This window comes from Carettochelys insculpta, chromosome 6 (genome assembly GCF_033958435.1).
Source record: "Carettochelys insculpta isolate YL-2023 chromosome 6, ASM3395843v1, whole genome shotgun sequence".
Lineage (NCBI taxonomy): Eukaryota > Metazoa > Chordata > Testudines > Carettochelyidae > Carettochelys > Carettochelys insculpta.
In genome coordinates this window covers 107,848,698-107,872,079 of record NC_134142.1, presented here as the reverse complement: position 1 = coordinate 107,872,079, position 23,382 = coordinate 107,848,698, and the positions used below count along the sequence as shown (strand labels likewise).

The 23,382-nt window shown below is 43.1% G+C and overlaps 1 protein-coding gene across 1 annotated transcript in view; it reads right to left on the bottom strand.

Annotated features, from left to right (window-relative positions):
- PTPRJ (protein tyrosine phosphatase receptor type J) overlaps positions 1–23,382 on the bottom strand; it is a 182,443-nt gene that overhangs the window by 8,062 nt on the left and 150,999 nt on the right. The window contains exons 9-20 of the mRNA XM_074997783.1: positions 22,492–22,776; positions 20,705–20,977; positions 19,960–20,091; positions 17,340–17,553; positions 17,070–17,191; positions 14,738–14,825; positions 11,998–12,039; positions 11,179–11,187; positions 10,989–11,076; positions 7,143–7,233; positions 3,391–3,464; positions 3,126–3,260 (exon numbers count right to left, since the gene is read on the bottom strand). Coding sequence (XP_074853884.1) covers positions 3,126–3,260; positions 3,391–3,464; positions 7,143–7,233; positions 10,989–11,076; positions 11,179–11,187; positions 11,998–12,039; positions 14,738–14,825; positions 17,070–17,191; positions 17,340–17,553; positions 19,960–20,091; positions 20,705–20,977; positions 22,492–22,776 — 1,553 coding nt within the window. The remainder of the gene's footprint in view (positions 1–3,125; positions 3,261–3,390; positions 3,465–7,142; positions 7,234–10,988; positions 11,077–11,178; positions 11,188–11,997; positions 12,040–14,737; positions 14,826–17,069; positions 17,192–17,339; positions 17,554–19,959; positions 20,092–20,704; positions 20,978–22,491; positions 22,777–23,382) is intronic.

Here is a 23,382-nt window from a genome sequence, read left to right as displayed (position 1 = left end):
GGTCGAAGTCGCTAACCCCATGAGCGGATGGGAATAGCGCCCTACTTCGACGTTCAACATCGAAGTAGGGACGTGTAGACGATCCGCGTCCCGCAACATCGAAATAGCGGGGTCCTCCATGGCGGCCATCAGCTGGGGGGTTGAGAGATACTCTCTCTCCAGCCCTTGCGGGGCTCTGTGGTCACCGTGGGCAGCAGCCCTTAGCCCAGGGCTTCTGGCTGCTGCTGCTGCAGCTGGGGGTCCGTGCTGCATATACAGGGTCTGCAACTAGTTGTTGGCTCTGTGTATCTTGCACTGTTTAATGAAAGTGTGTCTGGGAGGGGCCCTTTAAGGGAGCGACTTGCTGTTGAGTCCGCCCCGTGACCCTGTCTGCAGCTGTGCCTGGCTCCCTTATTTCGATGTGTGCTACTTTGGCGTGTAGACGTTCCCTCGCTGTGCCTATTTCGATGTTGGGCTGAGCAACGTCGAAGTTGAACATCGACGTTGCCAGCCCTGGAGGACGTGTAGACGTTATTCGTCGGAATAGACTATTTCGATGTCGCAACATCGAAATAAGCTATTTCGAAGTTGGGTGCACGTGTAGACGTAGCCTTAGAGTGAGAAGGTGAAAGCTTCCTCCATCTTTCCATCCCAGTGCACTCTGTGCCAAAGTAGTTATGATGTAGCCACATGCGTGTCATCTGTTACATATCTGAGGTCTGAGTCCAAGGGTTCAGAGCACCCACAGCTCCCAATGAATTCAACAGGAGTCATGGATGTGGAGTCCCTCTGACTATCTGGTCAATGGAGGTTTATCCTTGATGTGTCTGATCTGTTACTATTAGTGGGACTTGTGCCTGTAAATCTCTCACCCATTGACAGGAAACTCTGCTTCAAAGTATGCTGCCTCTAATATGAAACAAAGGTTGTAATATTTCTTATATTTATACTTGATCCCCTTCTTGCTCCAAAATGCTTCAATTCTGAAGACCTCAGCTGGGAGCAAGAAACAGAATTGTCTGGTCTCTGAGCACCTCATGAAGCTTCATCACTTTTGATTTGAAATGTTAAAGCAAAATACTATTTTTGCTTTTTCCTTAAAAATAAAATTTCAGAATTCTCATTCTTTGGGAAATTGTGAGGCTTCATTTCAATGCAGAGTGCTTTTATTTACTTTCTGAGATTTCAAAATCACCTGTTGCAGTCAACTGAAAATTCCTCATATTGTGAACATTTCTATCCCCATGGTTTGTTTTAAAATAAAAATGAGCCAACAGGATGAAGCTACATATGTTGAAAGATACTGTTTATGCTAGTCTTAAAAAGTAAGAGGAAGGGTGGTTAAAAACCGGAACAAATTGCCTTCAGAAGTAATGAAATCTGTCTATCCTGTTCTTAGAAAACTCCAGAGACAAACACTTGTCAAGCATGGTCTAGATAATACATGTACCTATTGAGGTCCCTTCTAGGCCTCCATTCATATGATTCTTATGACCTGCATATGCAGCAAAAGATCCCTTTTTGAAACACTTTTTTCCAGATGTTTGAAGGCAATCTCCTGGAATAACAAAGAGGTGGGAAGGCAGCTTTTCTGAAGAGTTCTTGTCAGACTGATTGTTCAGTATGGCTTGGATTATGTTGTTAATGAGTTTTAGGGCACCTGAAGTTAGTACAGATATCTTTCATTGTCAAAATAAGTACGTACATTATATTCCTTCTGGCTCAAAACCAATTCTATTTTGTTCAGCATGTGTACCCGATTGCATTTTTAATCAGCCTCAGCTGTGTGATACTGAGAATTACATAGTTCAATGAATCTTTTTTCCATTAATTTTTACAGGCGGCTTGGCTACTGCTTTCACTGCAGTCACCGACACTTCTGCCACTGAATTCAGTGGAAGCATATCAGGTCCAAATGGAAGTTTAATAAATATAAGCATGTACGGTGGAAGGGGGACAAAAAATGATACACAAAAAATACAAATGAAACAAAGATAAGGCTCCTCATGTAGCTTCACTTCTGGCATTTCAGTCTGAGTGGCCAGCCGACCAACCAGAACATTCTCAAGAAGGGGATAAAACTGTTTTCACTTTTGCCATTTAAGATACTATTGAAGCACAATCCTGTGTTCAGAGCCACATGAGTGAAATCATTTGGAGGACATGGGTGTATTTTCTGGCATTTTTGATGCTTCTCCATTTCTGCTTTTGCAATATTGGTTTAATTTGCTGGTTCATTTAGGCCGTGTCTACACTAGCCCAAAACTTCGAAATGGCCATGCAAATGGCCATTTCGAAGTTTACTAATGAAGCGCTGAAATACATATTCAGTGCTAAATTAGCAAGCGGGTGGCTGCGGCACTTCGAAATTGATGCGGCTCGCCGCCATGCGGCTCATCCCTATGGGGCTCCTTTTCGAAAGGACTCCGCCTACTTCGAAGTCCCTTATTCCTATCTGCTCATAGGAATAAAGGGACTTCGAAGTAGGCAGGGTCCTTTCGAAAAGGAGCCCCATAGGGACGAGCCGCGTGGTGGCGAGCCGCGTCAATTTCGAAGTGCCGCGGCCGCCCGCATGCTAATGAAGCGCTGAATATGTATTTCAGCGCTTCATTAGTAAACTTCGAAATGGCCATTTGCATGGCCATTTCGAAGTTTTGGGCTAGTGTAGACATAGCCTTAGTCACATATCCTTATTCCAGCAAGGGCCATTACAGATGCCTCAGAAAAAAGCTAAAAACTCCAAAATGTACCTAAATAAACTGTTCAATGACAAATTCCACCTTGTCCCCAAACTCCTGTATAATCCAGAGGCACTGACAAAGTGAGAGTGATGTCTGATTTACAGCCCTAGCTAAGAAAGACTTGGCTTTTTGTTCATGAGATAGAGACTCATAGTCTTAGCTGCTAAGGTCCCAGGCTCAGTCTCACCTCCTGACAATTAGGGGCCATCAGCTTTATGCCTGCTAGACCCCAAACAGTAATGCAAACATGAAAATGAATGAAATAAACTTCATGCTTGTTCTATAACCTTTGAAGACCTTGGGGTCCCAAATAATCCAGTGTGAACAAATATAAAAATGTTATTGTTTATTGATTAGCATTAGCAGATTGGATCTCAAAGAAAAATAGTCTTAACAAAAACATACCCTGCCTTGTTCAACACATTTTGTCAACATAACAATAGCATAGATATTTTTTTCCCAAATCATACGCCAGAAGTCTTTCACAGTGTTGGGTAAGGGACCTTGTGCAGCAATAAATTCTTTCTTGGAGTTGTATCCCTAAAATAAAAATAAAACTATGTCACTATTTTCAAGGATCAGACCACAATATTTTTAAAGCGTCATATAACTTATCAAGCAGTCACAAAACAGACCCAATTTTTAATTTGAATGATTGTATAAGACTTACGGGCATATAGTTTGCATTAATATAATCATCAGTTGGATGGTTTTGGATGGAAAGTTTAACACGAGAAATGTCATCTGGAAACAAAAAAGTGACTGTTAGGATTTTAAGCTTTTTGAAAAAATCATGTATGTTTAAAATAGGAGCCCCGAATAATGGTTTCAAAATCAATAAGCATTTGTGAAATTAGAATATATGTTACTATTGGAGTCAGAACTAGGAAGGCTTTATAACCTAAAGTAGACATAATGAATGATGTTTATAAAAGACAATCATTTAACAAAAATAAATGTAATTTTCAGACTATTGAGGAAACTGATTATTTTTAATATGGACTACAGTAAACCCTCAATTCAGCGGACCTCGATTTAACCAACTTTGAAAATAATGGACATTATCTGCGGCCCCACCTCGCCCCAATAAATGACAGCAACTCACCAGAGCCACTGGAGCTGAAGGGGCAGGAGAGTTGTGGCAGAGAGCAGGAGCTCTCCTCCCCCAGCCCTGTGTGTGTGGAATGTGTTGGCACCTGGCTGCCTGCAATGGTGCTGAGCAGCAGCCACAGCATTAGAAGCTGCCGCCTGCTGGCAGGCTGGGGGTGGCAGCCGCGCCCTGCCTTCACACGGGCAGCTTGGAACTGGGGTCTAGAGGCACAGCAGCACTGAGCGTACCAAGAGATGTGGGAGATGGAAGGAGCCAGGCCAGCATGCAAGGGAGATGGAAGTGTGAGGGGAAGAATGGGGCAGAAGAGGGGAAGGGATGGAGGGGCAGAGGACAGGAGTGAGTAATGGGCTGGGAAGGTCAGTGCACTGTCATACAGTATAACCATTTGGATATAACATGCTTTCAGCATTAAAGGACATCCCTCCCCCCCCGGCCACCTTAGTCTGTTAAATCAAGGGTTTACTGCATACAGTATATGAGAGAGACAGTTTTTAAATGCAGAATCACAGAATCACAGGGCTGGAAGGGACCTCAGGAGGTCATCTAGTCCAGCCCCCTGCTTCAAGCAGGATCAACCCCCACTAAGTCATCCCAGCCAGGACCTTGTCCAGCCAGGACTTAAAAACCTCAAGGGATAGAGAATCCACCACCTCTCTAGGCAATGCATTCCAATGCTTCACCACCCTCCTGGTGAAATAGTTTTTCCTAATATCTAACCTACACCTCTCCCTCTTCAACTTCAGACCATTACTCCTTGTTCTGCCATCTGACACCACTGAGAACAGTTTCTCACCCTCCTTTTTAGAGCTCCCCTTCAGAAAGTTGAAAGCTGCTATTAAATCACCTCTAAGTCTTCTCTTCTGTAAACTAAACAAGCCCAAATCCCTCAGCCTATCCTCATAGGTCTTGTGCTCCAGACCCTTAGTCATTTTTGTTGCCCTTCGCTGAACCTGCTCCAGCGCATCCACATCCTTTTTATATTGAGGGGCCCAAAACTGGACACAATATTCCAGACGTGGCTGCACCAGTGCCAAATAACGAGGAATAATTACTTCTCTAGATCTGCTCGAAATGCTCCTCCTAATGCACCCCAGTATGCCGTTAGCTTTCTTGGCTACAAGGGCACACTGTTTACTCATATCCAGCCTCTCATCCACCATAACCCCTAGGTCCCTTTCCCTCGTACTGCTGCTGAGCCAGTCGGTCCCCAGCCGGTAACAATGCTTGGCATTCTTCTGTCCCAGATGCAGGACTCTACACTTCTCCTTATTCAACCGCATCAGATTTCTTTTGGCCCAGTCCTCCAATTTATCCAGGTCCCTCTGGACTCTCTCTCTACCCTCCAACGAATCTACCTCTCCACCTAGTTTTGTGTCATCTGCAAACTTGATGAGGGTGCAATCCAGTCCCTCTTCCAGGTCATTAATAAAGATGTTGAATAACACAAGCTCCAGAACCGAGCCTTGCGGCACTCCGCTTGAAAGAGAACACCATCCAGATATTCAGCCATTAACCACTACCTGTTGGGCCCGACCATCAAGCCAGCTTTCTAGCCATCTTATAGTCCAAGGACCCAATCCATATTTCCTTAACTTATGGACAAGAATGTTGTGGGAGACCATATCAAAAGCCTTGCTGAAGTCAAGGTATATCACATCCACTGACTTCCCCACATCCACAGAGCTTGTTACCTCGTCATAGAAGCTAATCAGATTAGTCAGGCAGGACTTGCCCCGGTGAATCCATGTTGGCTACTTTTGATCACTTTCCCCTCTTCCAAGAGCTCCAAAACGGATTCCTTGAGGATTCCCTCCATTATTTTCCCATCGATTGAGGTAAGGCTGACCGGTCTATAGTTCCCTGCATTGTCCTTCTTTCCTTTTTTAAAGATGGGCACTAAGTTTGCCTTCTTCCAGTCATTCGGTATCTCCCCTGATCTCCAAGAGTCTTCAAGGATAATGGCCAAAGGTTCAGCAATGACCTCTGCCAATTGCCTTAGTATCCTGGGGTGCATTAAATCCAGACCCATGAACTTGTGCACATCTAGTTTTTCTAGATAGCTCAGAACTTGTTCCTTCCCCACAAATGGCTGCCCTCCACCTTGCCACACTACATCGTCTAGGACCATCATGTGGAAGTTGACTTTGTCCGTGAAGACTGAGGCAAAAAAAGCATTGAGTACTTCAGCTTTTCCTGCATCATCTGTCACTAGGTTACCTCCCTCATCCAGTAATGGCCCCACACCTTCTCTGATAACCTGTTTATTGTTCACATGCCTGTAGAAACCCTTCTTGTTACTCTTCACATCCCTTGCCAGCTGCAGTTCCAATTGTGCTTTCGCTTTCCTGATTACTGTCCAGCATTCTCCAGCCGTATGTTTATACTTCTCCTTAGTCAACTGTCCACGTAAATACCATGCAACTTAAAGCATAAACAATGGCTACAGGTGATAAAGTACAAGCTATTTCATTACGCAACAGCAGTATACATGTTTATCAGTTTAGAATATATAGATTGCATTGCAAGGTATCTAGAAGTGTGAAATAATTAGAATAAATCTAGGCTCTGATGAAGTGGGTCTGTCCCATGAAAGTTCATCACTGAATAAATCATTTTGTTAGTCTTTAAAGAGCTACATTTCTGCTGTTTTGTTTTGTTGGAGTACAGACTAACACAGCTACCTCTGTGTTACTAGAATAAATCTAGGTATTCTGGGGCAAGGTACTCAGCTGACACCAAAGATATGGAACATGAACTTTAGTATCATTCAAGTTACAACCCCAAATATATAAATGTTTTCTCCCATGCTGATCCTTATCCTTGGGAGCCACTCCCCATAAATATCTGCAAAGCAACCTTATTGTCCTCCTGCAAATCCCTCCTTAGAAGTCCCCTTTGCTGCAATGCCAGCAACTAACTGGATGGCACTTAGACTTAATGCACAGACTAATGCCCATCATGCCGCCAGTGATGTTTCATTGTTTCTCATGCTCCCCGTCTGCCTGTAACCATCTGTTGTCTTTCGTCTGACACTTAGGATTGTACACTCGTTGATGGGTCATCATCATGGGTGAACCACCAAAATGGACACACAAGACGTGTGAGAATGAAAAGTTGTTTATATTTTGTTAATATTGTGCTTTATGGAAAGCTGAATGTTTAGCACAGGTTTCTTTATTTCAAAATTCACATCTGTACCCATCTGTGAAGCACTTGAAACACTTTCATCATTGAAAACTATCAGTTGCAAAACTAACCCAACTCGAAGCTTTCAACCATAAACACAACACGCAAAAATTAAAGTGACTTACATGGCAGGACGTTATTGTACCTATTTTTCCCTCTGTTCTCAGGAAGTTCAGCTGCAAATTTAGGTTGATTAACACCCACCGACCTGAGCTCCTATGGGAAAATAAGAGATTTTTTTGTAGGGATGATGCTAGTTTAAAGACCAAGCAGAGCCAATCACTGAGACACGCCAACGGTCTCAGTGCACAGCGTTCCTCTAATACTAATAGTGGAAGTATGAGGCCTTGGAAAAGTGGTAATAAAATGAACTATTCGTTCTTAAAAGAGAGTGCAAAAGCAAAAGCAGCAAACCTCATCGGGAGCAGAGGATGATTATTAAACATGCACAGCCCAGAAATCAGTTTTTGTACTTGGTCTAATATGTGCTCGAATGATAGTCCACTTCGGCCATGAGTCAGCAAAGCCTTGTGGTCTATGCTGAACACTCAGACTGTATTTCATGTCCCACTGGTTTTCTTACATTTCTTTGCGGAACTGAGGTCCTGAATATGAACTCTGGTTGTCAGGCCCTATGCAAATTGCGCAGGGTGAGTAACTGTGCACAGGAAGATGACCTGATTTAGGAGGAGTGGTGCATGTGGGAATGGTTTGGAGTCAGACAAGGAGGAGGAAAAAGGGATGATAACACAGAGGAAAAACGGGCTGGGTGGAGTACATGGCACTAGAGGAGCTGGTGGAGGACACCTAACCTGCAACAAAGGCAGGGCAAAACTACGAAGTGCACTATACACTAAAATAAGGAGTCTGAACTTGACACGGAAAGAGGCAGGAAGCCAGCAAATGGCAAGAGGAGGAGGGGGGAAACGTATTCTCTAATAGCAGACAATAGAGCTATTCAGCACCTTTCTTTGAGTCACTGCACTGACAAATGGCTTGTTTCCTGGTTTTGGGTTCTCTCTAGCTACCTTGGTGTTCACGTACATTTTACAGAAAAAATATTTACTGATTGATGTGAGGGAACCAATATTTAGTATCTGTACAGCAACTTACAGCTCTAACGCAATTTAAGGTACCATAAACCCCAGTAAGGAAGACAGCAATATTATAATATATTTCCCTCTCCCACCTATTGCAAATGGAGAGGATGAGGGTCAAGCAGCTTTCCCAAGGTCATCTGCTAAGTATTGCTACAGTCATGCCCCCAGACAGGCTCAGTGCCACAGAATCTGTAATGTCTGTCTTGCATTTCAAATAGAAGCCAGATAAATGAATAGGTTCTGTCACAGGCCGGTTCTGTCACAGGGACCAGCTCTGTCACAGAACCAGGAATTTTGCCATTTAGGAGGCAAATTTCTGCCCTTTGCAGTCATGCATTAACAGCTTGTTACTTAACTTTAATCTGCTGCCTCCTTCCCTACTCTTGTAACCTGCCTTTTGGCCCTGTCCTGCTTCCTTGTTCCTATCCCTGCCTCCCCCACAGCCTGCAACACCCATCCAGATACCTCCATTCCTGCCTCCCCCTGCATATAAACACCCACTCTGCCTTCTTGAGCCCTGGCTTTATGCCTGTCTGTTCCCAGCTTCCACTCTGACTGCCCCCCACGCTGCAGACCCTCTGCACCCAGAAGGACTGGGTCTTAGCCTCCCTCACATCCCTTGCTCTCTGCCATCTCTCCCATTTATAGGTCTCCCAGTCCTCAACCCTACCATCCTCTCTGCCTGATCCCCATCCCACCTCTATTCCTTCCTGTCTCAATCCCTGACACCCTTTCTTGTCTCTTTATTGCTAATCTTTTGCAGGGACCTGATTTCCAAACTCGAAATTTCACTGAAAGACCCAGGCCTGCAAAATCAATAGGTCCCCTGACCCTCTCCCTTGGACAGAGCTGTAACCCCCCAACCCCGCAACCCAGGGAAAGCCCAAGAACCATCCCTCATTCGGAGGTTCTCCCTGGTCGATCACAACCCCATCCCCCACCTCCTTCCTCTCTAAGCCACCCCCATCACAGCTCTGCCCCCTTCTCCTCCCAGTGGTCTTGTGCCCATCTTGGCTCCTTCCCATGTGCTCCCCTCAGCAGTCCTGTGCCCAGCTCAGTCCCTTCTCTCTCTGTCCCCCAGGCCACCTTTGCCCCCAGCAGTCCTCTGCCCTCCTCTGTTTATCTCCTTTCTCACAGCCAGCCCTGCCTACCTCTTCCCCTGCCTCTCCATTCTTTTCCCTTCTCAGCCTGGTTCCTCAGCTTCCCACAGCCCTCACTCCCCACAGAGCTCATCTCCTCCTCCTCCTTCCAGCCTGGTTCTCCCCTCCCCACTAACTCACACAATTACAAACTCCAGGGCCCCCTTATGCCCTGCAGCTCCATAGATCTGAGCTCTGGGGCTCCCTGCTGCTGCTGCCACACAGCTACAGCAGTGCTATTTAAAAGCATTCCCTTATGTCCGCTGGGATCCAACGTAATGGCCCCATTGGCAGGCCGGGGTAGCCCCCATGCTCTGATGCCTTGCTCTGGAGAAACCCCTTCATCTCAGCAGGAAGGGAGGCACTCCTGAGTGCTCTGGCCAGCTGGTTGGCAGAGCTCAGCTCACGCCTACTGCATTCTGCCCTGCCCACTCCTCCTCCAGAGATGGGCTGTGACAAGGGACTGCAAAGGGGGTCTGGGTGTGGCTGAGCCAGGGAGAAAGGAAGAGAAGGAACTGAGGACTGGGCGACCTGCAAGGGGCAAAGAGGGCAGAGAATGAGAGAACAGTGGACCAGGAGGCCGAGGGGGCAAAGACCCAAGCCACATCCCTCTCCGAGTTCTGCACTCAGGAAAAGACTCAGGGGTAGGGAGGCTCAGAGTAGAAGTGGGACAGAAACAGTAGGCAGGGTCAGGGCCGGTGTTCCCCCAGTGTTTCCCAACCATGGGCAGAATGAATTTTGTTATGTGCACCAACACAGAGGTGATGTGTGACATGTCACTTCCACACTGGTGCACAAAACAAAAATTACATGGTGGGAGTGGGGCCAAGGTGTCCTGAGCATGTGGAGCAGACAGATGGGGCATGGCGTGGGGGGTGTAGGCTAGGGGCATGGGCTCAGGGGTAGGGCATAGGGCTGGGAGGCAGGATGTGAGGAGTCAGGGCTGAGGCAGAACATGGAAGGGTGGGCTTGGGGATGAGGGGTTCAGGGCTGAGGCAGAGTGTTGATGTGGGGCAGTAGGAGTTAAACTAGAGGTGCAGGCTCTGCAATGGGGCTTGAGCTGGAGAGGAGGGACTTGGGGTAGAGGCTGCCTCAGGACTGCAATGGGTAGAGATGACTCCCTCAGCTCTCCTTCCCCATAGCAACACCAGAGATGGAGGGAAGAAATATCTCTCCTCCCTGCAACAGCTTCAGGGTTTGGGCCACAGGAGATGCACCTCTCCCATGACCACAGCTGGTCTACTTGGGTGCTGGGTTGGGGCTGGGGTACCTTTCTACTGCAGCAGTGGGACTAGGGCTGAGAGAGAGGAATCACTCCCCTCTGCAGCCCTGAGTACCTGCATAATGCTTCATCGGCTGCAGAGTACTGGAAACTTGGAACAGGATCCCCCATAATATGTGTGGTGCTTGACAGCTCACTGCCTTTGCTTTAGTCCCATTGCAAAGATGACTAGATGAAAGAAAGCTAAAATACAGACGCACAGCAGCAGAGTCCACAAGGCTGCGGTGCCCAGAGCATGGAATTATCTACTTTTTACCATGATTTATTCGTAATTTTACTGTGACAAAACTGTATTTTCTGTACATGTCCCAACTCTGACACTTCTCTCCTCTCTTTCTGTCTCTGTCTCTTTCTCTCTCAAACAAAGCCTGGCCACTTTCCAAAGAGAAGCTATTTTTTAACTCTACAAAAATACTTTAACCCAGCTCCCTAACAATTAGCAATACGTACTTCGTACTCTTCAGCAAATCCACAGTTCGAGTCAGCTTGCTGTTTCTTAAAGTAGGACTCAAAGTGTTCAACTTTAATTGACTTTGATCTAAAACAAGCAAAGCCATTTATCAATATTTGCTAGTAGCTGAATAAACTGTAAATTCAGTCAATGACATTCATTCACGTTTGCAAAATGTGATTTACTTACTTCCTGGGTCTTGAGGTGGGGAAAGAAGAGAAAAATGCAGATTAGACACATTGCAGTTATCCTTTTATTATGCAACTCTAACAGGCTTTATTATACATATCAAACATTGCTAGATAACTAGATGTACAACTCTGCTCTACTACGTCCAAGGAGCGTTCAATGCAATTTAAGGAGGAGGATGTAAAAAAGTCACCTTTCTGTGCTCCTAATCCTAGGTTGTATAGATCTCTGGGTATAGTTTACAGACAATGGCCTCAAAGAGCTGGTGGGAGTCTCTGGGATGGCCTGGCCATGCCCTTACAGGGTGTGCAAGCCATTTTACACTGGCTTTGTGACACCTGAGTTTCCCCTGTAGTGGGGAGACCCTGCCATATCCAGCTATCCTGACTTTCAGGCTGTTTTGCACTGGTAGCTCAGCACAAAGTAGCCCTGTCACAGGGGAAACAGTATACTAGACTGTATAGTCTTCTTCAACAAAGAGAGTGCAGATAGGTTGTCTTCACATTGCACTGTGTAATCTGGATTATTTTGCCAACGGTCATGAAAATAATAAAGCAAAGCCTTGGACATCTAATTCCCATTCATTTTAATGGGAACTGGTGTTCAAGTCCATTTGGCAGCATTGCAAGCCTCTGCATGACTAGTTTTAGATTTTAGTAGGTAATGGTTGGTTCTGTGAATTCCATAAAGAAATAAAGTGTTCAAAGCTTTAATAGCACAAATGCCACCTCTGGAAACTATGTAATGCATGCTTATCAACATTCTGAACAAGTCTTGCTAATATTATGTAAATTGCAGATGAAAGAATATTTAACTCACTTAATTGGAGAAATGGGCAGATCGCTATTTCGGCCATCTTTCCTGTTGTGGGTGGGAAGAGGGAGAGGGACAGATTAGTAGAATTTACGGAAAACACAAATGAGATGCCTGGCAGAAGCTTTCTGGGACTGGTTCATGACAGTTTTTCATACAGCATCTGATCTTGTGCAAGAAGCACTATCTGCTTCATTAATAAGAAATATCACTATGAATGAACAATAGACAAGTGTTAGTCTGTTCTAACGCACTTGAGCAACAAGAAACCACTCCAAGCCTTGTGCATTTGGCAGTCTTACTCAGGGTATAGCTGTATCATTGTGATCCCTAGTTTACAGCTTTTCCTAACTTGGAACCAGGATCAACTGTATTAGCAAAAATCGTGTTGGGCCAACGTAAGCTGTGCCTACACTAAGAATATGCTCCAGTGTCTAAGATACCAGTGTTGAAAAAGCCTTAGAAATAGGATCTATATGCTGCAGAGTAGCTTAAGAAGTCTGACAGTTATTCAGTGTATTTAAACCCTTGTTATAAGAATACAAAGGATCTTCACAACTTCAAAGAAATCTGCTCTCCTAGATCTTCTGCTTAGAAAGTACATGTTGGTCACAGACGGGAAGCTTGTGGAAAAGAAAAGCAATTGGAACAAGAAGGCAAATTAAAATCAAAGATGACATCATGCCTTTTAGTAGCATTTTAGAATATATGTGCTGCATTATTTAACTGACCGCACGAAAAGAAAAAGAGACATGATGGATTCCAAATTCTCTGGAAAAGACTCAGGAATTAGGGATTCTCTCAGCACATCTCAGATTTCTAGGAGAGCGCAATGTCTATGGATCTGGAGTGTTTCAGAACATCACTGGTCATCACCTACAGCCCCCAACTCAGACCACTGCAACGAATTATTAAAGACCTACAACCTATCCTTAATCAGGATGCCACACTCCAGAAGGCCCTGGGTGACATGCCTGTTCTCTCCTACAGACAACCTCCCAACCTCATGAGGATCCTCACTAACAGCCACAGTCTATACCCCAGGAATACCAGTCCTGGAACCTTTCCCTGCAACAAAGCCCACTGCCAGCTTTGTCCACATATCTTCTCTGGAAATACCATCACTGGACCTAACCAGGTTACTCACAGAATCACAGGCACTTTCTCATGCTCCTCTACTAACATCATATATGCCATCATGTGCCAACAATGCCCAGATGCTTTGTATATTGGACAGACTTCTAACTCCCTTAGACAAAGGGTCAATGGGCACAAAACAGACATCAAAACACTCCAGATCCACAAACCAGTTAGTCAACATTTTAATGGAATAGGGCATTCTGTCAGTGACCTAAAGGTATGTGTGTTACTGAAAAGGAATTATCGCACCGTTCTGGAAAGGGAGACACCCAAGCTGGCTTTTATAGTCAAATTCGGCACATTAACACATGGTTTAAATCATGATGGGAACTTTCTGAGTCACTATAGGGGCTTGTCTGCATACTTGGCTCAGTCTAATTCTTAACCTTCCCCCTCACCCCTCCACTCTCTGATTTGCTCACCTTGATTATCTTTTTCTGGTTTGTCCTCCTTGTTTACTGTTTTTGGTTCTCTGTGCCTTAAATATTGAGTCTGTTCTGGTCTGGCTATGGTCTGAAGAAGTGGGTCTGTCCCACGAAAGCTCACCTAATAAACTATTTTGCTAGTCTTTAAAGTGCTACTTGACTGCTTTTTGTTTTGATAGTGTATAGACTAGCATGGCTTCCTCTCTGTTACTATCCTGAACTAGTTTGCCATGCTCAACCAACTCCTTGCAAATGACTGATACACACTGACAGTTATATGCTGAGAGCTAGTCTAACAATGTAGTGTGATTTATTCTGCTTTGAAAAAACAGCTTAGCATCGACACATTCCAATACTAACAGCGAGGGAGCCGTGCCAATCTATATACTATCAAAACAAAAAGCAGTCAAATAGCATTTTAAAGACTAGCAAAATCATTTATTAGGTGAGCTTTCGTGGGACAGACCCACTTCTTCAGACCATAGCCAGACCAGAACAGACTCAATATTTAAGGCACAGAGAACCAAAACCAGTATCATTTTGGTTCTCTGTGCCTCAAATATTGAGTCTGTTCTGGTATGGCTATGGTCTGAAGAAGTGGGTCTGTCCCACGAAAGCTCACCTAATAAATTATTTTGCTCTTCTTTAAAGTGCTACTTGACTGCTTTTTGTTTTGATTCCAGTACTAATTACTAATGTGCTATGCAGCACTGTACATACATGACATTGAGTCTAATTCTGCTCCGGTTGACAAACATACTAATGTACGTCTGAATTTATACTAGTGTAATACAGCAGAATTTGGCTCCGTCATAGGCTGTCACACGGAATTCTTTATTTGTTCAACAAAATCAACTAAATGAAGGTCTACTTTGAATTAGTGTGACAGAATCAATATTTCATATCTATAGGACTTTATTTTAAAACATTACTTTTTGAAGTATATGAAACATGAACAACAACTTCCTCCTCAATATGAAAAGCATTATGGAAGAACAAAAATAATCATTACTATTATTATTTGTAGAATCACAGAAGATTAGAGGAGACTTCAAGAGGTCATCTAGTCCACCCCCCTACTCAAGGCAGGACCAACCCCAACTAAATCAGTCTACCATATTGTAATGGTGTAATAGTGGTGATCCTCACAGAAGTAAATGTGCCAGTTAAACATGTGTTACCTTCTCCGGCTCCAGAAAATGAATCCCACAACAGCAGCTATAGCCAATGCACCCAGAAAACATCCAACAACAGCTCCAATGATGATCTCTGATAGGAGGTTAAAACAAAAATTTCTCATCAATCAAATTTCTCAAATCAGCAATGATCTAGCATATCAACAGGCTACAACAGAACCTAATGTGAATTTCTAATGTCCAGAGTGATAGAAATCAAGAAACAATAAAAGAATATGATCAAAGAATTTACAAAAATAAAATTCATTATTCAAGACTGTTCACAGACTCATAACCTCATTTCTACTTCCCACTCCAGTTAACAATAATTAGCAATTAAACATTAAGAAGATACTCTATTCAAATGCTGTAAACTGGCAGAGTTCTGTTCATCTTCCTCATATTTATTTAATTACACACAATATTCTGAAGGATGGCTCCATTTTTATACCTGGATTTCCATGGCAAGATAAAGCCAGAGTAGTTGCATGTTTAGCTATCCAAATAAGGGACCAAATCAGTTAGTCTGAGATGCATCAGTTTAAGTGAGAACCTTCAACTCATTTCACAAGCTAACCAGGAACAGGAAGGACAGGTCTCAGCTTAGAGGAAAGTATATCTAAGTGTCATATAAAAAAAGGGCTAAAGTGTTACACATTTAGACTTCTGCTATTTGCAGTAAGTTTCATATGCAAAGGACACATGAAATGGGTTGACATATAGGCTGTGTCTACAAAAATTTGTGGAGTAAGGGCACTTTGAAGTTGCATGTGTACTTCAAAGTGCCTGCGGCTACATGGCATGCTGGCACTTTGAATACCGGCGCTTTGAAGTTTGCCACTTTGAAGTTGCTGTGGTGAGAATTAGCCTAATGAAGTGCTGCATATTCATCACAGCACCTCGTTGGTATTCCCCGTTCAGGCCGATTACTATGCCCCTTCAAAGAAGGGGACTAGTGAAGACACAGCCATAATGTCTGGTTGAATAAAAACTTGGTATTTTTGCACCATCTTTTAACTGAGGTTATAAGACTTTTCAAATTGGCATTGGAAACAAAGATTCATCTGTTTTAGGTATTTTATGACCTCACATTTCCCTAGTATCTGAACACTTAATCTATAACATATTCATTTTCACAACACTGTGAAATACAAAGTACTATTATTCCCATTTTATACAAGGAGAAGTGATACACAGAGGCTGTATTTTCAAAGGTACTTAGGCATTTAAAACAGGCATCTAAACTATGGGTGCAGTTTTGAAAAATCCCATTAGGTACCTGTCTATATCTTTAGACATTTAAACACATTTGAAAATCCAGTCTACACACACAGGAAGTCTGTGGCAGTAAAAGGGATTGAACTTGGGTTTCAAGTCGCTGGCTAGCATCCTAAACACTGGCCCATTCTTCATCTCTGTTGCTGTGAAACACCTTTAAATTATGTCAGTAACAATTGTTGATTAAGATACAGCAGAAGAATGGGACTAAACAATAAATACTGAGATTATAGAAGCATGATTCCACCATTTCTTTTCTACATGTCAGTCTCTAATTTTCAGGGAGTGCAAAAAGACAAATAAATGCAATCTCTAACTTACACCTCTCTCAAAGTCCTATAGTATCAGCAGCCTACCCGCCTCATTTTAGTATATCTGTCTAGAGTTTGTTTTGTCGCTTTTAGTTTTAATGAGAGGAATCATGCAGTATATGCATTCAAGAGAGTTTATATAGCACTACTGAGTTGTAAATGTACATCTTAATTATATTACAGAGTTATCGACAAAGAAATCCAAACCTCTATACCAGTGGTTCCTAAACTTTTCGGCATCATGCCCCCCTTTTGATTTTTGAGAAACCCTCACACTCCCCATTTCTTTTTTAGCACAAGCCAGACCCCCCAGCTGCCTGTGAACCACCTGCCTGAGCCCCTCCCCTCCCCCAAAGCCAGGCACCGCCAGCCCCTCATCCAACTCCATCCTCCTCCTCCCGCCTACCCGTATTCACTCACCTTTGCAGGAGGCACCTAGTTCTATGTGGGCCTTCACCAGCTGCCTGCATTTTATAACGGCTGTGCCAGGTCACCCACATGAAATGGCAGGGGCTGAGAGCTGGAAGCAAGGGCTGGCTTCTTCTTCAGGTGTGGGGAATGACTGGGTGGGGGGAGAGGGGGCCGCTGGGTTGCCTCATGCAACCCCGGAATTTCTTCACGCCCCCCAGTTTGGGAAACCATGCTCTATACAGTGAAGTTAAGGGATGTTTTTGCCAAGAATTGAAATGAGAACACAATCAGGACCAATAAATGCAAAACTTAAGTGTAACATTTTATTGCCACTTTACCTGGATTCTGGGGTAATGAAATTCTCTGAGAATAATCTGTAAATGAGACATAGCTTCGGTTTTCAATAATAACTTCACTCTTGTTTTCCAATTCAATTTTAGTGAAACCTGCAATGCTCACCCTAGTCAGAAGGAAGAAAAATGAAATAGGCATGTTAAATTACATTAACAAACTAAGCCTGACAAACAGTATTTATGAACTCGTGATCCAATGATTACTTAGATTTGAATTTTCTACAAGGAAATTACAACAAAGAATGAGATAAATACCAGTATGAACCAAGTGGTTCCAGAGGGGCATTGTAATAGCCATTGGTGGTTAATTTATTTCCTGCTTCTACTTCATATTGTGTACTGCTCATGCGTGAGGAAAAGGCTTTCATTTGCTCAACGCTTTGGACATATGTTACGTAAGTCTTTGTTTTCTTTTCCTTGAAGTCATTGAATGTGTATCTCAAGCAGCTATTTGGAGGTCTATCACCTTCTGAAAAGACAAATCACAATAGACAACTGAATTTTTGTAAAATTATACTTTAACATACACAGACTGACTCAAGAATGATAGTTGTAAAACATTAATTAATGATTTTCACATTTTGTAGAATAGTCATATATTGCTGGAAATTAAAGGCTGAGGACAATATGAGCAATCTCAGATACTCTCTTCTCTGTTATTTTTCTATCTCCCCAAGAATGTCACTGTTTTAATAACCTTTTGGTTTTAATTTTTTACATATGAGGAAGACGATGTACAAAATAACTTCTCTGCAGAAAACTATTTGCACTGAAGTCTTCTGTACCAAAATGTCACTGTACACTGCTGAAAGTCCTTCTAAGACAATCCTCACTAGACTAATTAGACTGTGTTAGAACTGACCTTGAAGAACCTCATTAACTAACAAAGACAGCTTTGCAATCAGTGTAGATGGGACAAGCCATGTTTAACCTTGATCAGTTGGCACCTACAGGGTTACCACAGCCAAGAGATAAGACATTCAATACAACTTGCCTGTCACCGTGTGACTTTAAGGATGGTCCCTTCAGGGGAGGTGAAGTGTGCCACTCTTACCTGCCACACACTGACCTCCCCAGGTACAGAGAAGCTTTATGGGGTGGAGCTAAAACACAAGCTTGTAGGAGACCAAAAGGTGTGCTGGAAGGTTCTAGGGAAAAAGCCCTGAGAGCTGGTGCTTGGTAGATAGCTGGGAGAGGCACAAAACACGCCCAGCTGTGCACAAGGTGAGGGGGAGAGGGGAGTGAAAAGGCAACACAGTGGAGAGTATCTGGAGCGTGAAGAAAGAAGACAGACCCTCAGAAAGGAGGGGCAGTGTGCAGCTTGAGACTGGAGGTGAAGACTTTTGAGCTTGTTTTGGAGCTTGAGACCATGGAAGGAGTGGACTTTTTTCTGTCATTACTTAGCCTGCTGCAGTAACTTGGACCCCCAGCCACTGCAGGAACCAAACTGGATTCTGACAGTAGGAGATCTAGCCTGAGGAATGATAAACTAAAGCAGCAGCTAGACAAAAAACCTGAGCTGGCAGTTGGTGGTACTACATCAACCCTGCCCCTGTTGTCTGCAAAGCTGTGCTAAATAATGAGTCAGAAAATAACTGAGGAGTCAAGTTAACAAATAGGACCTATTTTGTTTGTAGAGACAAGCTCTTAGTATCCCAAGAATTAGCACACAAACCTCACGTGATTAAGATGCAAGGGCTTCTTTCAACTGTCTCTTGCTGTTGGGATGGACTTGTGGAACTGGGCAACACAGGCAAAATAGGAGTTGTTTGAGAATCATCAGCTCCTACATCCGAAGCCTCAGAAGAATTGGTTACGGTGTCTACTGGACCCTTAATGTGAGACCTCAATAATGCTATCAGGCCATGCAATCTTTTTAACTCAATCTGCTTAAAATAATGTTCTAAATATAACTTTTAATCTAATATTGTAAATCACAGGATAAGTGGATTGGGTAATATGGCTAAAAACAAAGGTTGTCTAAATATACTAGGCTGTTTCTCCCCATCTCTGTCCTATGATTCAGAATTACAGTAATTCCTTGATTTTGAAGCAGATTACGTTGCTAAAGCATGTAAGAACTCCGTGGTAACAAGGCATTTCACATCACTAGCTGTCAGAGACAAGTGAAAAGCACACTAAAGCTAAATTAGTCCGCATCATTTTGTAGGTATAGTTGGGATTATTTTTTCCAACGTGCATTACTTTACATTTATCAACATTACAATTCATTTGCCATTTTGTTGCCCAATCACTTAGACTTGTGAGATCTTTGTGAAGCTCTTCAAAGTCTGCTTTGTTCTTAAACTGTTTTGAACAGTTCAGTATCATCAGCAAATTTTGCCACCTCACTGTTTACCCCTTTTTCCAGGCCATCTATAAATAGGTTGAATAGGATTGGTCCCAGTACAGACCTTTGGGGCACAACACTTCTCTCCATTCTGAAAACTTACCGTTTATTCCTACCCTTTGTTTCCTCTCTTTTAACCAATTTTCAATCCATGACAGGACTTTCCCTCTTATCGCATGATAACTTATTTTACTTGAGAGCCTTTGGTAAGGGACCTTATCAAAGACTTTCTGGAAATCTAAATACACTATATCCACTGGATCCCCCTTATCCACATGATTACTGACTACCTCGAAGAACTCTAGTAGATTAGTAAAGCATGATTTCCCTGCAGTCAAAGAGAGTTTTGCCATTAATTTAATTTGAGCCAAAATTTTACTCTGTTTCTGAACAATAACTGCAAATATCAGGAATAATTCTTCTCATTCCACTTAGTTTAAGGTCTGAAAAGTTTTTCCTTATGGATATACATGATGTTTGATATATTGAATAATACACCTGGGAGCTAACATCCTAACATCTTACCTTTAGATGTTGAAATAATTAATGCATAGGCCTCTATTGGTCCATTTTTTGACTCAAACCCATAGAATTTAATTTCAAAGGAGTTGTGAGTGATTGATGTAATTTCAGGCTTTTGTACTGGAACAGGAGGGTCTGTAACAGAGAAATATTAATATTAAATTAGCATCTCAACATGTGGGAAGGTAGAAATGAATCAAGGAGAGATACACCTAATACGTTTAAGTATTTACCTTTTTCAGCTACCTAGGAAAATTTACAAAGAAAGCTCACCACTTTCTCCCATGGTCTCAGATTATTGCAATTTGCACACTGGGTGGCATCATATAAACCCACATATTTTAATGTTACTCAATTCAGCAGCTTTAAAATCAAGGAAGCCAACAAAGAAATAGTGTCTCATCCTTATAAAAATGCTGTTTGGAAATGAACATCTGTATAATTGATCATACTGGTGCTACATTACATTTACATTTTCACACACAACCTTGAATGGAGATAAAGTCTTTCATAGCTTGAATACTGATACATGCTCTCTGGCCAGCAGTTTGCACCTGTACAGGTGGTGAGAGAAAAGGTCAGCCAGGAGGTGGGGAGGGCCGAATACGGGGCAATAAGCCCCTTTTTAGAAATAAGTCGGGACACCTTCCTGGCACCCAAAATACGGGGTTGTCCTGCCCAATACAGGACAGAGGGTCACCCTACCTATGTGCTAGCTCCACCTGCACCCCAAACTTTTCATACTTACCAGTGATACTTGTCTGACATGTCTTTTGCACTGGAAGGCTTTCTTTGCCACATGAACAGGTTTTAATACTAACATTGTAGGAGGTGTAATAATCTAAACTTTGTATAGTTTTATTTGGAGTACTGGATGAACATGGTATTTCCCAGCTCTGTGTGGCATTGAATATTTCAATTCTGAAGCCAGAATAGTTGCCAGTAGGAGGGTTCCACTGTAGCATTAACGCTGGCTGTTTAGGCAGAGGAGTACACTCATACAGAGACACTGATGCAGCATCTGAATAAGAGAAAAGATATTGAGTAGCAGAACAAACTGGATGGTTACTGTTTAACCCACTGAAGAGCTACTGGGCAGGAGCCAGGGTTTTCATCTGTCTGTAAAGTACCACATACATTTATTGTAGCACATAAGTAATAAATATTATCCAGCACCTTTCCCTTTTTATATTTTCTGCTATTTTTCTATTCTCATGCACACTCACTTCTCCATACCACATCCACATTCTTCTTTCTTCCCAAGTTGCTATATCCCTTTGTTCTCTGATTTGCACCATTTATTTTGCTTTTACCTCTGTCCACTTTTCTCTTTTTAAGTCAGCCTGTCAAACTTCTGACAATGAGCCCACATCCCCCTGTCTGATCTGACTTCTTTTTTCCTCTTTTGATACATACTACTGATAATGGGCCATTTCCACCTTGCTGAACAGACTTTGTCAGCTCTGGCCCTCCCTTTTACTGGGACCCCACTCTTTAAATACCCCCCTGGAGCCCCGCCCCACTCATGCATCTGATGAAGTGTGTCTTTGCCCATGAAAGCTTATGCTCCAAAATATCTGTTAGTCTGTAAGGTGACATAGAACTTCTTGTTGTTCTCTGTCAAACTTTGATGTATATGAGTCTAGAATGTCTTTAAAAATCCAAGAAAAGTGCAAAGGAACAAGCAATTACAAGTCCGGCACCATTCGGACTTCTCTGGTGCCAAAACCGAGAATTTGCCAAACCATGGGAGGTCAATATTGTCTAACAGCATTACGAACACTATCACTGCTTACTGGGCTCTTAGAAGATATTTAGGGGTAAATTACAGCTAAATAACAGCATAGAACACTGAGAGCCAGGACAGGTGAATGTAAACAAATTTTATGGAACCATGGGAAATTTAGCAGATGTTCACTTATCATGGGTGTTGCCAACTAATACTGTGCTGGACCACCAACGTTCAGACCAGAGAGTGCTGGGGTAGAGAGGTTCAACTTGTAACTTGAAAAGAATGTACGCCACCCAAAAGGTAAGTGACATTATAAAACTCATGAATGAATGACTGTTCTACAAAGAAGATTGCTGACACTTTTACATGGCTGTGCAGCATAAAGACCAAGGAACTAAATTCCACCCTGCTGCGTACCTTCTGCTACTCCATTGGAGGTAATGGATATGCCCAGAATTAAGTCAGAACAGGCCCACCGACACTGGAGGTGAGGGTAAGAGGCCGGTAGCAGCAGCCAGAGCTAAGGGGTCCCTGTGAAGTGCTGTGGTAGCACTGTTCTGCTACTCCACAGATCTGTAAGGGAGAGCAGACACCCTTATGCCCTTGATCCCACCCATTTCAGAGGCACAGAGCTGGGCCACCCTCCCACCCTGCCACTTGTCCCACAGTGGCAGTCAGGTCCACGAGGTCAGAATAGAATGTTAACCACAAATGAGTGTTAAATAAGCAAGTCAGTTGTTAGTTATCCAGTCCATAAAGAACAAAGCATTTAAATGAATGAAGCATATATTTTTGTAACTTGCCTGTACAGTTAGTTATGTTTACTCGGTTTCCTTCTGTTGTTTTATCTCCAGCTTGTGGAAAAACTGTGAATACATAGGAGGTGCCAGGGTTTAATGCTGTAATTCTAGCCCCAAATGCAGTATTTGTGAGTGTATATGTGTCATTTGTAGTAATTTGTGAGCCATCTTCTCCTGCGATTACTATGTAAGTGTACATAGGAGCAGCAGTGTCATTATTTTGCCATGTTAAGTTTACTTCTGTTGTGCTGATGTTTACAACTTGGAGGTCAAACACTGGACTGGGTTCTATTGGAAAAAGAAAGATACAGTCAACATTAGTTAACAGATGTGCAGAAAGACAACAGCAAAATACCAACAACAATTAATGTTCTAAAATTACATATCGTCCTGCATGTTGCCTGATCCATACTATGAAGCTGACTGCGATCTTGTTTACACAATGGCACGTATCAAGAATTGCCATTGACATCAGCGAACTCACAACACACTAAGCAAGGTCAGAAACATACCCACAATTATCAGTGACAGATGTAAACAGGTACTTTGTTAATGTGACACGAAGGCCCACTTGTGGTTTATTTCTGAGTCAGCAACTCTTGGCAGGAATGACATGCTCACTACACCTAATGCAATGTTGTCATAATATGCATCTAAAAGGAGTTGTGTAAGGTACTACCGCAAACACACTGGTCTGGTCTCAGAAAACAGTTGAGTGATCTTTACTGGCAGGGGTGAAAGTATATACCAAGACCTACAGGTGTGGATATGGCCTGGTGTTCTTGGTGGGTGGACAGCTCTGGACTCCCTTGTGTGAAAGGTGTAGAGCTGGGAGCAGACCCCCCACAGCCAGTCCTTCACATCTTCCACTACTGCAGTGATTTGAAAGGGCCT